The sequence below is a fragment of the Colius striatus genome, chromosome Z, assembly GCF_028858725.1.
Source record: "Colius striatus isolate bColStr4 chromosome Z, bColStr4.1.hap1, whole genome shotgun sequence".
In the NCBI taxonomy this organism is placed as follows: Eukaryota; Metazoa; Chordata; class Aves; order Coliiformes; family Coliidae; genus Colius; species Colius striatus.
This window is the reverse complement of record NC_084790.1, coordinates 71,070,959-71,087,493: the sequence shown is the minus strand read 5'-3', so window position 1 is coordinate 71,087,493 and position 16,535 is coordinate 71,070,959. Positions and strand designations below refer to the sequence as shown.

The 16,535-nt window shown below is 40.2% G+C and overlaps 1 protein-coding gene across 1 annotated transcript in view; it reads left to right on the top strand.

Annotated features, from left to right (window-relative positions):
• The window catches only part of SHC3 (SHC adaptor protein 3), a 59,477-nt gene extending 43,198 nt beyond the window's left edge, over positions 1 to 16,279 (top strand). The window contains exons 6-12 of the mRNA XM_010206906.1: positions 1,385 to 1,436; positions 6,486 to 6,612; positions 7,658 to 7,811; positions 9,240 to 9,336; positions 10,254 to 10,448; positions 12,901 to 13,196; positions 16,151 to 16,279. Of these exons, the coding sequence (XP_010205208.1) occupies positions 1,385 to 1,436; positions 6,486 to 6,612; positions 7,658 to 7,811; positions 9,240 to 9,336; positions 10,254 to 10,448; positions 12,901 to 13,196; positions 16,151 to 16,279 (1,050 nt within the window). The remainder of the gene's footprint in view (positions 1 to 1,384; positions 1,437 to 6,485; positions 6,613 to 7,657; positions 7,812 to 9,239; positions 9,337 to 10,253; positions 10,449 to 12,900; positions 13,197 to 16,150) is intronic.
• Positions 16,280 to 16,535: the final 256 nt, after the last annotated feature.

Below are 16,535 nucleotides of genomic sequence, written 5' to 3'. Positions count from 1 at the left end.
GGATAACTCATGCTTTTACCCTGGCTTTGTATTATTGACTAGTATAGACATAGCCACTTTTCTTGTCCTTTTACTTGTTGTTATTCATCATTACTTCCACTGAAGTTGTTGCCCAGACGCTATGTCACTGAGTCCTTAAGAAACGATTGGACAAAATCATTTTTTTGGGCTATTTTTTGTCCTGCTTGTTTTTTACAGAGCAGCCTCATTACCATTGTGTCTGAGAGCCTTCCAATAGTGCATTAAGTGTTATGGCTACACATAAGTCACCGGAATCATGAATGTGCTTCATCATTTCCCTTCCCCTGTCCTTAGGAAGGAAATTATACAATTTATGCAGCACAGTGATTTGTTTTGGGTGGGTGTTGATGGTGTGTGCTTTTACTACAGAAACCTAAGCTAAAGAAGTCTATCTTTCAATTAAAGACTGATGTTTATTATGATATTAGACCTTGAAGTAGTTGTCAGCGGTCTTGGATCAGTTGTTTGAAAAGGCTTTGGGTAAATTTATGCAGCCAGACATAGTGTTTCCCAAACATACCTCAGTTAGATTTAACTATACCTGACCAGCCTGGCATGCCTACTAAGGGCTTCCTGATTGCATCAAGGATACATAGCATTTCTCCAGATGTGCCAGAGGGCCTCATATTTCCTGGAAGCTCTGGCCATTCTGTTTCATCTGGAAAATTATAAAAGCCTATTCCACTTGTGCACAGCAGATTGAGTGTAGCAAGAGAGCAAGCAAAAAGAATTCTAAAACCCAAATAAGTGAGCCTGCTCTTGGCAGAAAATCCATCTAGCATGTGGCAACAGGGATGGCTGTGGGTAGCCTATGGACTGGCGGGGAGCATCCTGGGATTCTGCTTGTCACAGCCAAGCAGTGACTGAGCATCTTTGTGCCATATGACATTGTAGTCAGTAAAATAAATGTGCCGGCTTATCACACATGAATAAACACCACTGCTCAGTATTTCTAGGGTGCAAAGCTGTTACTCCCACTCTCTCTGCCACAGAACCAGTTGTTTACTCACTTTCTGAACCAAAATCTCTGGGTACTTTGAAGATGAGGACTTAAATTCTACTCCCTTCTAAATGAAGCCTGATCTAAAACCTACTAGATTTGCTCAATTCATTTGCAAAAGACTTGGAAAAGGTTTTTGATTTCTGCTGGAATAAGTCACACTCTGAAGAAAAGAAGGTGGTGGGATCTGTACCCAAATCCATAAAAGTTTATATGAGGTTTAAGGAGTATACAATTGTAGACTAAAACGTACCATTTGAGGCTCTGCCTGCAGGAATATGCATAGCCTGGCCTGTAACCTTTTACTATGTTAAGTGAAAGGGTTTTTTTGCATTCATTGTAGATGTTTTAATTTTTTGACAGGATACAACTGACTATGTTGCATATGTAGCTAAGGATCCTGTTAATCGGAGAGGTAAGTTTGAAATGTCTTTTTGGCATTTTTTTCCCTTTGAGAAACTTGAATTGTTCATTGTATAATTCAGTTGTATTTTTTCCCCCAGAAAAAAAAAGCAGCCCAATAAAAAGATTGCCTTTGACAGAGTCATGGAAAGATTGTGTAACAATAAGGAACATGCATGCACAAATTGATTGTCAAGCTTGGAAGAGATCTTGCCTGTAGTTTATCTCCAAACATTACTCTGATTATCTTCATCTCTTAAAAAAAAAAAAACTTGCCTTACTTGCCTGCATGAGCCTCTTGGCAACTAACTCTTATGTACACCCAATCACTGTGTAAGAAACAAACAGTCCTTTAGTTAAGTCCTCTGATGAGGCAGGTGAATCCATTAGGTCTTCTCAGTACATGCCTCATTTGTCCTAGCAGAATCAGATTCTTTACCAAATAGAGAGCTTCCAAGACAGCCTGCTGGAGATGGTAATCTTCTTTCCCACTGCAGATTTATCCAAAGTTTTATTCTTAAGTTAGGAACAAGGAGCTTCTTATTGATTGTCTTCAAAGACTAAGACTCAGTTCATTTTCTCAAAAATAAAAGGGAATTATAAAAAGTACAAATTGCAGTCTGAAATAATAGGTATGGAAAACATTCCTGCTTGTAAAGGAGGAGGCATCACTAGGTCTTAATGCTAGATACAAAGTTTTGTATAATGCACCTGAGAAACTATTTATTATTCATACATTCTTAGAGAAAAAAAAAATCGCCAAAAAAAGGCTCAAGTACTTCAACAGGATTTCTGCAGAATTCAGACACTTTAACTCCAGAATAGCAATTCTGCAAACCTTGAGCTACCACCTTACCATGGGCACAGCTAATTCTGTAACTTCTGTATTTTGTCACCTTTAATGATTTCAGATACCTCAACAATCTGTTGTGTCCATGTGCAGAGATTTCCAGACTTGAGAATGTTATCTCATAATATTTGCACTAAACATGCTAATAAGCTAAATATTAGAGAAACATCTTGAAAACTTATGGGGAGTGGGAGGCAGTAGGATAGTCCAGCTCTCTGCTGTACTTTTTATGTTCCAATATCATGTGTCCCCAGTTAGAAAGACTCTGGCATTGGATCATGGCTGTATGGTGCAGAGCTGCTCTCCACCACACCTGCTTTAGCAATACCCTTCTGTTAAACTGGAGACCTGTTTAATTATTCTGAGAGATATCAGTGTGGTGGACCAGCATTGCAGGCGAGAGATTTGCATGGTATGGTTTGAAGGAGCCTTGCACTTCGTTTTCCATTCTTGTGTGAGTGGATTCTGTGTAAAAACAGTTTCATGGACAATGTTTATTAGAGATAGGTTGAATATGTTTAACCTTAGCTTCCTGTCACTGTTTCTTGTTGATCTAGTCTATCCTAGATTGAGGGGTCATCTAAGCAATCGGTATTGTCTTCCTACAGTGTATTTAGTTCCAGTTATTTCTCAGTTATCTTTAGGAACAGTTTGACAGAGTGAACACTGTAGATCTCCAGCTGCAGTGCACATCCTCCACCCTTCAGATAGTTTCTATTCCACCTTCTTTTTCTGCATTGTTTTCAAAGGTAGGTGATGCCTGTTATTGTTTGGAGCAGTCTACTATTAATGTCATGAATCTATTACAGAGGCTGCACCTTCCTGTTCTTTCTTGCTTTTGTCTCCTCATTAGCTAGTTTCTAATAAGCCTTTTTTTTTTTTTTTTTTTTCTCTGCAGTGAAGCACTGTTACCTCATGTGAGATTCTTCCATGCTGTGATCTTTGATCTTTCTGTGTCACAGCTTTCCATGGTAGCTTTGCCCCATTGCATGTGTACATGAGTGTTTGCAGATCAGTGACTTTATATGTGACTAGCTGCTGGAAGCTTTTGCTATATCAGACAGACACAGTGCTAGTCAGCTCCAACACAGACCTGGTGCTTAACAAGACTGATGCAATTAGTGATGGTGGTAACACCTCTCTGATTAACATTTTTAGGAAGGTAAAAAGGAGAGTTACTGTTTGCAGAAGCAAAACTGCAGCAAGAGGGGAGAGTGAGAATGAGAGAGCAATAGTACTGCAGACACAAAGATCAGTGAGAAGGAGAGGGAGGAGGTGCTCCAGGCTCAGGGCAGAGATTCCCTGTGACCTGTCATGCCGCCCATGGTGAGGCAGGCCCTACTTTTGCAGTCCATGGAGGCCACGGTGGAGCAGAGATCCACTCGCAGCATGTGGAGTACTCCACACTGCAGTGAACAGATACTCAAAGGAGTCTGTGATCCCATAGGAAGCCTGTGCTGGAACAAGTTCTTAGCAGGACCTAGGAATCTGTGGATAGAGGAGCCCATGCTGAAGCAGGTTTTCTGGCAGGACTCATGACTCCATAGGGGATCTGTGCTGGAGCAGCCTGTTCTTGAAGGACTGCCTCCCTGGAAGTGACCCACACTGGGGCATTTTGGGAAAGGACTATAGCCTATGGGAAAGACCTGCATTGGAGAAGTTCACGGAGGACTATCTCCCACGCTGGAGTAGAGAAAGTCTGAGGAGGAGACAATCTGTGACGAATTGACCATAATTCCCATTCCTCAAACCTCTGCACCACTGGAAGGAAGGATGTAGAGGCCCAGGAAGAAAAAAGGGGTAGTGAGAAGGTGGTTTAAGATTTATTTTTTGGTTTCTCATTACCATTGTCTGATTTGGTTGGTAATAAATTAAACAAATTTCCACAATTCAAGTCTGTTTTGCCCATGACAGTAATTGCTGAGTGATGTCTCTGTCCTTACCTCAACCTGTGTGCTCTGGTTACATTTTCTTTTCCCTGTTCAGCTTAGGGGGGTAGAGTAGCAGAGTGCCTTTGGTGGGCTCTTGGCACTCAGCCAGGGTTAGACCACCACATCAATATTAAACCACATTTTATTAAGAATCTAATTGACCAAGGGATCTGGACTGCCCTCTTTCACCATTACTGGTCATCCTGTCAGTCTTTGTGTTATTTGCAAATCACTTTGAAAGAGAGTTCGAATTTACTTCTGTATCTAGTGAAAATGTTACTGCTGCTGTTACTGATGTTAGCAAAAATGTTACTGCTGCTGTTACTGACACTAGCACTGTAGCTTTCACTTGCACATTAGACTCATTTTGTCCCAGAGATGGACAAGCTCTCTTCATGCTTAATATTCTGTATCTAGCAAGCAAAAGGCTATCTTCCACTGTAACATTCACAAGAAATCATCTCCGTGTGAGCCAAACCTTCTCATCTTTTTACAAGAAGCACACCTCTTACCTGCTGGAAGTCCATTCATGTATCCTAGGAAACAGGTTGCTCATTATGTCACCTACTGAAACTACTTAATGACTCATGCTTCATTTCAGCTACAGACAGGTTTAGCAGTGAGCAATCTAACCTCTTTAAATCCCCACTGTAGTTACAGAGTGAAAAAATTATAGGCTTGTTCAGCCTAACTACTTTTGGTCCATGTTCATGGAGATAAGTCTGCACCTTACTTTGAGGCTGATTGCTCACTGCTGCCAGCAGTGGTGCAGAGAGGCTAAACAGCAAACATCCTGCTGCTAGCCAAGAGAGTCTGCCTCTGACAGGCAGAGGAGAGAGTATCACTGGATCCCTGTGCGAGAAGCATCACTGTGTTTAGCAGGGCAGCACCATGGTGCCATCTTACCCTGTGTGAGAATCTGCTGCTGTGGGAGGGACAGCTTGGTGCCTTGGTTATTTCACACCTGCATAGTTGCAGGTTTCTTGGCCCTTTATTCTGTCTTCTTCAAAAGTCTGTCCAGCTGATCAGCCTCTGAAAAGTTGTTGCTAAACCTCTTTGGTCTCTCTATATTGCTTTAACTAAAATTATGTCCCACAAATGTCAAGACCAACCATTATTTGTAGGAAATTGGCACCCAACACACTTGAGTCCACTGAGCTGAACATTGGGCACATACTACAAGGTAGTTTTTCAGCTGAAGAATTTATATTCAGGTCATTAAAAGTAGTCAGTGGTGATAGAAATCGATAACTTTGAACAGGGTCCCACTGTAATGTGGCAAGAGTTGAGAAAGAACCAGAGTTTCAAATCCAGTTCAGACACTAACCAGTAGACCACGTGCTTGTTCAGCACTGAATATAGAAAATGAACTTGCAAGAGCTTTTCTAAATATCACCAGGGTATTTTTTGTTCAGATCTTATAGCTTCCAGCTCTTAATACCTAATCTAAGTTCCTGCAGTGTTGAGTAAAATTTTCATGAGTTCAGTTGTTTACACTATCACATAAGATGATGCCTTTGAGCCACTCTCTGATTTCAAACCAGGACAGATTTGGCTGCTCAGACAGCTGGTAAGGTTTTCTTGGTTTCCCGTAAAAATAGAACTTGTGTTGACAGCCTCCCTCCTTACTGTCTCTGTCACAGTGGGTTCAGAGGGGTGGCACATGGAGGAGTGCTAGAGATAACCAGAGTCTTGCCTCTGTGCTCCCCAGTTATCCCACAGTTTTCTGGGAGTGTCTTCAAACAGGCAAGGAGGAAAAGGTACCAGACTCTGTATTAATGGGATCAGATCATCTCCTGGGATCCAAGAAGTGTCCTAGTTACCATTAATTGGCAAATTCTGGAAAATCAAAGGAAGCGAACAGGTTGCAAACTTGAGGTGGTTAGACATAAAGCTGAAGCAGGAATAAAATTGAGGAAAATAAAGATTTTTTTTGTTGTTACCATCCACTAATATTGTTGTAATTGCAATTTAAAGCTTGGAAATCTCATATAATCTATTGCATTCAGGTAATAAGAAGTGAAATTTTATGAGAGTTCCTGTCTTTTTGGACTTGTTAAAATTGTGGAACTGATTTGTGGTCTATTGTAGTTACACAGCAGAGAAATTTTATTTAATCTTTAAAAGGATGCTATTGTCTGAAATCCATTATTGCCAGAATTAAGTTTTATTGAAATGTGCACACCATGAATAAGTCAATTTTGAGTGCTGTGTGTTTTGTCATAGTTAAGTGCATCCCACCATAAGATGAACAATGACGTGTCAAATCTTTTTCATTTAGCTTGTCATATACTGGAATGCTGTGATGGCCTCGCCCAGGATGTCATCAGCACCATCGGGCAAGCATTTGAACTTCGATTTAAGCAATACTTGCGATGCCCCTCTAAGATACCTACTTTCCATGACAGGTGAGTATCACTGCACAAGACTGATAAAGGAACTTGTTTAGCTTTGTATTTACTTAATAAAATGTGCTGTGGACAAAGTTCCTGGGGAGAAATGAGTTTTAAATACTTTGAAAAAGAGATTTCTGCTGAATTAACAAAACAGTGTTTGCCTAATGCATATGAAAGGAGCACAGACATTTCAAAAGAATGGGCTAAATATGGATTTCACAGTGAAATGATGCTATTTCTGTTGTAGCTAGTAGGCAGAGTCAGATGGCCAAGAATGGGTGTTATTTGTGGCAGTTCCTCATTGTTCCTGTCACAGCAGCTCTTAATTTAGGTGAACTAAGATAGAGTTTCTCTGCTTCCAAAATGACTAGTAATATTTCACTATTTTTTCTATTAACCAAAGTAAAGTTTTTAGAAATAGAATGTTTTGTACAGAGGCTTTGACTGTGTTGTTTTCTGAAAGATATAAAGTGTGTCTGCTTATATATGTTTAAAAGGCTGGGGTATAGCATTCTGCTTTCTTTGTTGAGCTGGATTTTCAACATAGATTGCTATATGCTATATCAGGGTAAAATGTGCATGGTGAATTTAAAATGCTACTACCCAGAACTGGAAGCATTCTATACTCACTTTAGTCTTGTGTAAATGCCTGTTGAATCTTTTGACTTCATGAAGTTCTTCCAGATTTATATTGGTGGTAGAGCAGCCATAATTAAAGTTTTAGAGCTTAGTTAATCAATCAAGTAATGACAATATTACAAATGCTACTGTAAGCTTAAATAAAATTATTTGTTTAATGTGATTTATAATGGTCTTTAAAGATAAGTGAAAACATCCTTAGCACAAAGAATTTCATCCATTCCAAATGAGGTTTAGATTAGTTTGTCTAAAGAGGGAAGGTTTGCCACATGATTCATCATTGCTTCCTGACTTACAATGCTCAAGTGTCAAAAAAATACACAGCACTGCTACCCTGACAGGAAGTCCTAACATGCTGCACTTATCTGTAAGTGTTTTGCAAATGAGAAGCAAATTAAAAGCATCCACTTTCTTGCAGAATGCAGAGTTTGGATGAGCCATGGATGGAGGAAGATAAGGAGGCAACAGAACATCCTTATTACAACAACATCCCAAATAAAATGCCCCCCCCTGGTGGCTTCTTTGACGCCAGGCTCAAAGCAAGGCTTCCCTCTGCTGTAGACACAGTTCAGGTCAGTGTAGATGCATCTCTGACCTCTTGGTGATGGATCCAAGATTTCTTAAATTATATATCTTAAGATTAATATATTTGGACCACTTATAGCTAACAGCCCTTCACATGTGGCAAGTTTCCTTTTGCATAGGGACTGAAGGTCTAGTGAGCTACAAATTAGGCAAGTGCCTCAGGGCATTAAAAGGTTACACAGGTTCAAGGAAGAGAAATCTGCTGAGGGTTACCACATTTCTAGAAATGGCTACATCTCTTTCACAGAGCACCAAACAGTGCACACTAAATGGGAAAGATTTGATGCAGAATCATTTAAGCAATCTAGTACAGTCATTGCTAACAGGTCATTATGTTAATAACTCAACAGTGATCAGCATTCAGCCAGGTTCCTGGGTAGGTTTCCCATCTCATATTGAACTGAGGTCAGCTTGGATATTTCTACAAGCATGACTGTCAAAAGTTTGATTATAGTATCAATATAGCCATCTAAGAATAGTTTTCAGATCAAGCACAACTTTGCTTAAATCATAGAATCATAGAATGGTAGGGTTGGAAGGGACCTTTAGAGATCATCTAATCCAACCCCCCTGCAGAGGCAGATCCACCTAGGTTGGATCACACAGGAATGTGTGTAGGTGGGTTTTGAAGAACTCCAGTGAAGGAGACTCCACACCCTCCCCAGGCACCCTGTGCCAGGGCTTCCTCACCTTCACAGTAAAGTAGTTTTTTCCTTGTGTTTAAATGGAACTTTTTGTGTTTCACCTTCTTCCTATTACCTCTTGTCCTGTCACTAGATACAAGAGAAAAAAGAGATGCCCCAACCTCCTAACATCCGCCATTTAGATATTTGTAAACATTAGAGAGGTCCCCCCTCAGTCTTCTCTTCTCTAGACTAAACAGCCCCAGATCCCGCAGCCTTTCCTCATAAGGAAAATGCTCCAGTTCCCTGATCATCTTGGTGGTCATGCGCTGGACCTTCTCCAAAAATCCAGAGATGTTTTGTTTATGGACAGCATCCTGCCTTCAGTACCCAAGTGCATCTCCTGGTACCACTGTGAGTCTTTCATCTCATGCTTTGGAGGGTGCCGTGGTTTCTTCTGGTCCCAGGTGTGTTTCTGTAGAACACTTTTCCCAGGCATGGTTTGTTGGTGCTTGCTAAGTGAAGACAAAAGTACTAGAGGAGATGATGTATCATTTGGGATTGGAGGGGTTAATAAGAGCAGGAAGCAGGGAGGTTTCCATGAAGGTCACCAGTAATATCTCACTCCTACGCAAAAAGATTTGTGAGATATATATTCTGACATGATGAATCGGAAATGAAGAGTGGGAGTACACAGAATACAGCCAAGGAAATTGTCAGACCACTCAAAATATATCTGAGCATTTTAAAGGTAATTGAAAAATTCTTTGCATATGTGTCCGTCCATTCTAGTCAGCAGCAGGAGTGGGAAGAGAGCAAACCTATTACCAGAGTCGTCACTTAGGGGACAAATTCAGTGAAGACTGGCATCACAGGCCTATTAAGCAAGGTAAGTTTTTCTAGTTTTAGCTGTAATACTACTGCAGGAGGTCTCGGGTGGGCAAAGTGTGTGAAAGTCTGATGCCTCAGAGTCTTAAGGCAAAGAAAGACACTTTGTTGATGGATTCCTTTTGTCCAAATTTTAATGCTGATATCAGTGAAAAGCATTTAGTAACTACCTCTGGATAAATTATTAGATGCACAGCTTCACATAATCTTATATTTTTCAGAACAATTTGTCAATAGTATTGGCCTAAACCTTCAGCTCTCTAGCTTGATATGTCTTAAAACCCCATGGTGCTTAAAGATGAGCTGCATGGTATGTTCTGAAAATCCAGGGTATGCAAGATGAAGTTTCCAAAGGAAGAGCCTAAAATCAGAATTTTTAAAAAATGTGGAGCAATGAATGTGTTTGCACGTGGATCTTTGCTTCATAAATAGCAAATAAAGCATAATTTTCTTTTTGCTGTTGTCTATGAATTTTAAACAAATCACGTCAAAACATATATGTGACATTTCACCCCATCCATCTTCAGGTGACAGTTTTACTGTGTTTCTGGGGACATGTTATTTTCAAATGATACAATATATTATCGGTTGTTAATCTGAGTAGATTTGAGCATTTTATTCCATTTCTTCCTCGGATGACTCCCCAACTGAATATAACTTTTGAAAGTGACGGTTTTTATTTACAAAAGTTTATTTCCTCCTGAATAATAACTGCTCCTCCTGTGTTAAAACACAGTTCTGAATCCATTCATCAACATTTTTTTTTCCCAACTAGGTCCTGCATTTATTGACTTTACATCTCCCATTCCAAGTAATTTTAAACATGTAGTGATGAGGTGTGATGTTATTTGGGCATTCATTGTAACAACATCATTCTGTCAAATACAAAAAAGAAGAAAACTGTCTTGAATTTTCTAGGATCTCTGGATATTTGCAGTATGCCAGAAGGGAAATCACAAGTAACTCCAACAGCAGAGATGCCAACATACGTGAACACACAGCACATAAATATAGAAGCTCTGTTGGCACTTCAGACGGATGCTGAAAGTTCCTTCAGTGGAGCAGCAGATGATACCAAAGAAAGCAGCCCAGGAAAGGATCTGTTTGATATGAGTGAGTTCCCTTCCTATTCATTCTATTTCTAGCAGGCAACCCAATATGTTTATGCATTAGTTCTGTATAAAAATAATTTAAATATTTTCCATGTTTCAATATTCCTGGTGGAATTATGGTGAATTTTAGAATGTACAGTAGTATCATGTTGGATCAAGTTAAAATAAGGGTGACTGAAGATTTGGAGCTAGTTTGTATTTTATCTGAGCTAAGGTGAGTTTCAGGCTATGTTATCCTTAGCATCTCAGGCAACTACATCAGAAGGAAAGTACATCAGGACGCTTGTATCCCGGAAAGCGAAAGAGTGAATAGCTGGTGAACTAGCTCCAGTCTGTCCTGTGAAAATGTTACTAGGAAGTCAATGCATACTACAAAAACTTTGTGGCACAAAGAAACTGGTGAGCAAATTAGAAGGCTGAGTTGTCCCTTGCTCTGGATATGTCTGCTATCTCTTCCAACTTTGAAGTCAGCTTTTCCAAAATTACAATCTTAGCCATAGCTGTAAAACAATGGTTTAAGCATCAGTCATAGTTTGATGTTGGTGCTACCAATATACATTGTTTTCAGACTTGAATCATAGAATTGTAGAATGGTTTGGCTTGGAAGGGGCTTCAAAGATCACCTAGTTGCAATCCCCCTACCAAGCACACAGACACCTTCCACTAGGCCAGGTTGCTCAAAGCCCCATCCAGCCTGGCCTTGAACACTGCCAGGGATGGGGCATCCACAGCCTCTCTAGGCAACCTATTCCCATGCCTCACTACCCTTATAGTAAAGAATTTCTTCACTCTGTATGATCTAAACATACTCTCTTTCAGAAGAGGTACTTAACATGAAATATGGGGAAAAGAGTTTGATGTACAGAAAATGTCTTTGCTTTTCTACCCTTCCTACCTCCAATCAATTGCTGATACATGGTTTATTTAATTCAATTCACATAATTAAAAGGCAGTGAAACAAAGCAGTTGGTGTCTGTATGTTATTTGTAGAATAACATATCTGCATTTGTCTTGCCTTAGTGTACATAAAATTGTCTTCCTGGTATGTTTTTGGTGAGATTTGTTTCTGTTTCCACAGCTTAGGGAGATTTTCGATTGAAAAAAGGAGAAGAGAGGAAAGTTGAGACAGTATCTATCTGTGATGAAAAGCGTTTGCTGTCTGAATGGGATGTTAGCCTTGATTTCTAACACACTGTGCACTTAAAACATGCACATGCTTCTATTTTACATGCATTCTTTTCCTAACAATAGTGACAATGTATTGTTTTCCAGCCTTCATTAGTATTTTTTAACCATTGGATCATCAGGGAAAAGTAGTACTAGAAAATGTGACAACGAGGCCTAAGTTAGTGGCCTGCCAAGTTAAACATGTGTTGGGCTTAGTGCAAACTGCAGTGTAGTTGAAGGCATATGTGAGCTTATCTTAAGAGTTTGCTTGAGATATCAGTAAGCTGTGATAATACAATATTTACGCTATTTCTCTGAGGTAAATTAACCTCTCTGTGGCCCCATTCAAACATGGTTGTGTACTCCTTGCAGCTGAACAGCCTATTTAGAGCTGGTATATTGCTTCATGGTACTGCTCTGCAGATGTCCTACCACAAGTCGATTTGGTATAAAACAGTATCTCTTTTAATATGCACTAGTTGTCCAGATGAAGGGCTTGCAAGGGAAAATAACTTCCGATAGGTCAGTACAGCATATAACGAAGCATTCACTGGGCTGTTTACTATTTCTGTAAGGCTATTGGGATCTCTAATGACACATCTTTCCATTCCACTCTACAAAATGTAAACACTGAATTCAGGATTTAGATGAGGTTTAAGGGTGCTTCTCTGAGGGTGACTTTAGGTAGTTAACCATATTAAAGGTGTCAGTCGGTGTCGACGTTGCAAAGCCTTCTTTCTAGGTGAAGGCTAGGTTTAGGCTGAGTGGTAAAAGCAACTGATTCCATCTAGACATAGCCTTAGGAAGGGAGACTCAGTAATGGATAGTTTTTAAAGGAATGTGTTACTCGAAGAAAAAAACAGATATAACTATAATGTCACCAAGTACTCACGATTACGCACTTTATTTGTAGTAGAACTGTCCGGTATACCTGGCAAGACAAAAGGACAACTCTGCCTGGTACCAGGGCACGTAAATGCAACTGTTGACAACATCCATTACTGATATAAAATCCTTACCTTTCAAAACCTTCTGCCAAGGTTTGCTGTGATGTTTATCATCATCTTTCTGTGTATAACATGCATTTTTTAACATATTGCACTCCTTAACCTTAACATAATTCTTAAATCAGTCGGCCCAGCAGTACATCTTCCTTTATTTTTTTTTCATAAAGGTAAGTGGCTATAACACAAAATAAAGCCAGTTAAGAATAGCTGTAATATTACCATTTAGTAACATGATTTACCTCTGAATCATCTTGACCTTGTTTCTACTTCCATAACCAGAGCCATTTGAAGATGCCCTCAAGAACCAAACGTCTGAGGCTGCATTGACGAAATCCACTTTCATGGGATGCACTAGTCCTCTTTTATCCCAAGCAGCTGACTGGACTGTAGCTGAAGAGCTGAGTAGAGAGCCATGGTATCAAGGAGAGATGAGCAGGAAAGAAGCAGAACAGCTGTTAAAGAAATGTGGAGATTTCCTTGTGAGGAAGAGTACCACTAATCCTGGCTCCTATGTGCTGACAGGCCTGCATAATGGACAAGCCAAGCATCTCCTTTTGGTGGACCCAGAAGGAACTGTAAGTACTGACTCCTACGTAATACAGGTTTCTGACTATACATTTTCTCTAAATGTGTTTAATCTTATTTACAGCTCATTAACTGATCAATGTAGTACAGCTTCATATCTCTAGTATGTAATCACATTTCCAATTGTCTCCCTGATGACTAGCAAGAAGATCCACTGCATGATTCCTGCACATGGCAGGAAGCTGTAGAGACCTGATTCACCAGCAAAGTCAAGATTTGGCCAATGCAATACAGTCTTAGCCAAAAGCCTAGTCTAAGCCTCCTCTTAGTCATCCTGTTGAGAAGCTGCTAGTGGCAGTGCAAGTTCCACATGACATCTCTGTCAGCCAAGATACTGACCAGGCCCTCCATGTCTTCCTGCATGTAATCAGGAGAGAAATGGGGTGAACTTCTTCCATCTCTTTGATGCACAGGGACTCCCATAGCTGACAAGCATCAGAATGGAGAAGGCAAGGAAGATCCAGTTTTCTGCAGCTGCCCTGTCCTGCTTCTGGGCAGCCTTAGTCACATCTGAGAGAATGAAAGCACTGCCATGTGTTTTATTAGAGGCTTCTGGCAGCTGAGAGTGGGCAACTCATTTTCTTCTGTAAAGGATGGTTTTAGATGACAGTCCCCAAAATAAATGAGAGACTCCTTTACAAGATTTGGCCTGTTGGCATCTGTTTCACATGAGAAACCTGTGGCAGAATTATGCCAGTCCGGCAGAGTCTGTAACGCTGTGGTGAGGAACGCCCATGGTAGTTGTAATTACATTTGCCAAATGAGGTCAATCAAAGAAGGATTTTGCACTTCTTAGGTGTCAACTGCCTAAGCCTAGGTTTGACCTGGACAGCAGCCTGGAGAAGTGTCCCTACACCTCTTGGAGGGTGGCCTCCTTCACTGAACTTCTGCTCACAGTCTTGTGACTCCTGCAGCAGGACGTCCTAATTCTCCCTCGGACATAAACCAAGCTGTTTAACAGCATAACAGCTGTTACAGGCTACTGCAAGAAAAACACTTGTGTGATGTGGCAAGTGTGGGAATGCTATGTCCTACCAGGAGCTCTGCTGTTCTGCTGACTGGTATGGAGTACTCAGGCCCTGTGATGACTCCTGGAACATTTTCCTCTTGCAGAGGGCAGAGGCCTTCCATCCTTTCTGCACTGCCTCTAAGAGCAGCACTAACTTGCTGAGCTCCCTGTGTACGGATCTTCTTGTTCCCTCCCTCAGCCTACCTGTCATGTGCCATCGGAACCAAATGGCTCCGAAACTCCTCACTCAGAAAGCACTGCTTGAGAACAACAGCTTCTGCAGCTGTCTTTAGGTTGGCTGTGATCCTGACAGCCCTATTTGCAGCTTGTCAGAGCAGAGAATCATCAATAATTTGCCAATGTGTGGCCAGCCACAGCAGTATGCCAGCGGCTAGCATTTTTTCCATGTGGCCTTGGCATGATTATTTGTAAAAAACAATTCACACAAAGGCTGCCTGGAAATTCATTTCATACACAGATTACCCAGTGACACATTACAGCTCTTAAGGTTGTGTTTTCAGAGTAGAGTTAGCTGTCCAGTTGCTGACCTCTCTAGTTCAGGTAAGGGATGCTTAAAATGGAGTGCCACAGGATTTTTGCTGCCTTTAGAATTAGAGCTTGAACTATAGTGATGGCAGAGTGTATTTCTTATAGTGAGAATAATCTCTGCTGAGCTGAATGGGCTGAAAATGTGTTAATCTGAATATAGATAAAGAAAGTTACTGCTGTTTTAAATATAACTTTTCATTTTGAAAATGTAGCTTTGAATAATTTGAGAGTGATTTTTCAAGACTGTGTTTCAGAAACTAGGAGAGCCTGTTGGTTTTCTTCAGTGACAGAACTACATGGGGACAGCAGATAGCATCATTTGCCATCAGAGTTGTTTCTTTTTTAATCCTGTGACATCTGGTGTTATGTTTTCAGCATTTTTGCCAGAACTTGATGATGAAGACTGAAATATTTCAAGCAAGGTGCTCACCACAACCTAAACTGGCTTTGGAAAGTTTTAACAAAAGTTGTTCTCTATTTCTGAGAAAAGTTCAAAGAAAACAGATGACTTGTCTTACTTCAGAGCAGTGCACACAGGCATTTGCTCAAGGCAGCACAGAGCCATCCCAACACCAAGCTTTACTGCACAAAAAAGAACAAAGCTTTTTGCTTCAGTGGACCTCTGCTCTGCCTATGAAAGTTGTATGCCTATCTAATTTTAAACATAGGAAGGTAAAGTTTTATGAAGATGTGGTTAAATAATTAAAGATTATATTGTGATACAGATTAGTTTGTGGCTTGTCCTGATAAATGTAACTGTTTTCTGCTTTGCAATATCAGTTTCTTCTTATCACAGGTGTAATAATTTACTTTGCAGGATGACAGTGCAGGTAAATGGCTTGAAAAATGGTGTTCTCTGACCTCAAATTTCAAAGGCACAGGGATGTATCATGCAGCACAGGGCAAATCCAAACCAAGTACATATGGTTCTTGGATTTCAGAGGAGGGAATTTTCCAGCACGTGAAGGAGAAGGTCTTTGTTAAGGAAGGCACAAAAATGCTGAGGTGCATGGAGAACAGTTGGATTTTGGCATCTCTGGAGGGATTTTTCTAATGAAGAAGGTGAAAATGGATAAAAGAAGCAGATGGTCTCCTAAAGGAGAAAATTTGACCTAAAATTCAGACTTATGGTGAAATAAAATGTTGCACACAAAGTTTTCAAGAAGAGCTATTCAGAAAATCTGTTTGGTGAGAGTAGATGGGATTAAGAGATAAAACAGAAGCAAAACTCCAGAAATGCCAAGTTTCCACTGATTTTGATGGGAGAGAGATCAGTCTCTAAGACATGACTGGTTGTATCATTTTATTCTTAGAGAATTGGAATGCAGAGTTAAGGGAAAAAGTATTTTGCTCTTTAATCTACCTTCTGGCATCCTTTCTTTGAAGGTTCGTACAAAAGATCGTGTCTTTGACAGCATAAGTCATCTCATCAATCATCATCTTGAGAATAATTTGCCAATAGTTTCTTCTGGAAGTGAACTCTGCTTGCAGCAGCCTGCTGAGAGGAAACACTGACTTCAGATAATTGTTTTAGTGTTTGTAATTTGGAAGCTGTAACTGCTAAAATTTGCAGATCTGGGGGCGGGGGGAGCATGTTCATATACGTTTCACTAATATATCCTCTTTAGGTTTAAGAAGCCTCATTTCACAAAGTACACTTGAAAATTCTCAATGTTTTATGTAGACCCAAAGTCATAGCAGAAGGCTTTCTTAAAAAGTAATTTCAATAAAATTGTTCAGATTCTCTAATGTGAATATTGATAGTGTATAT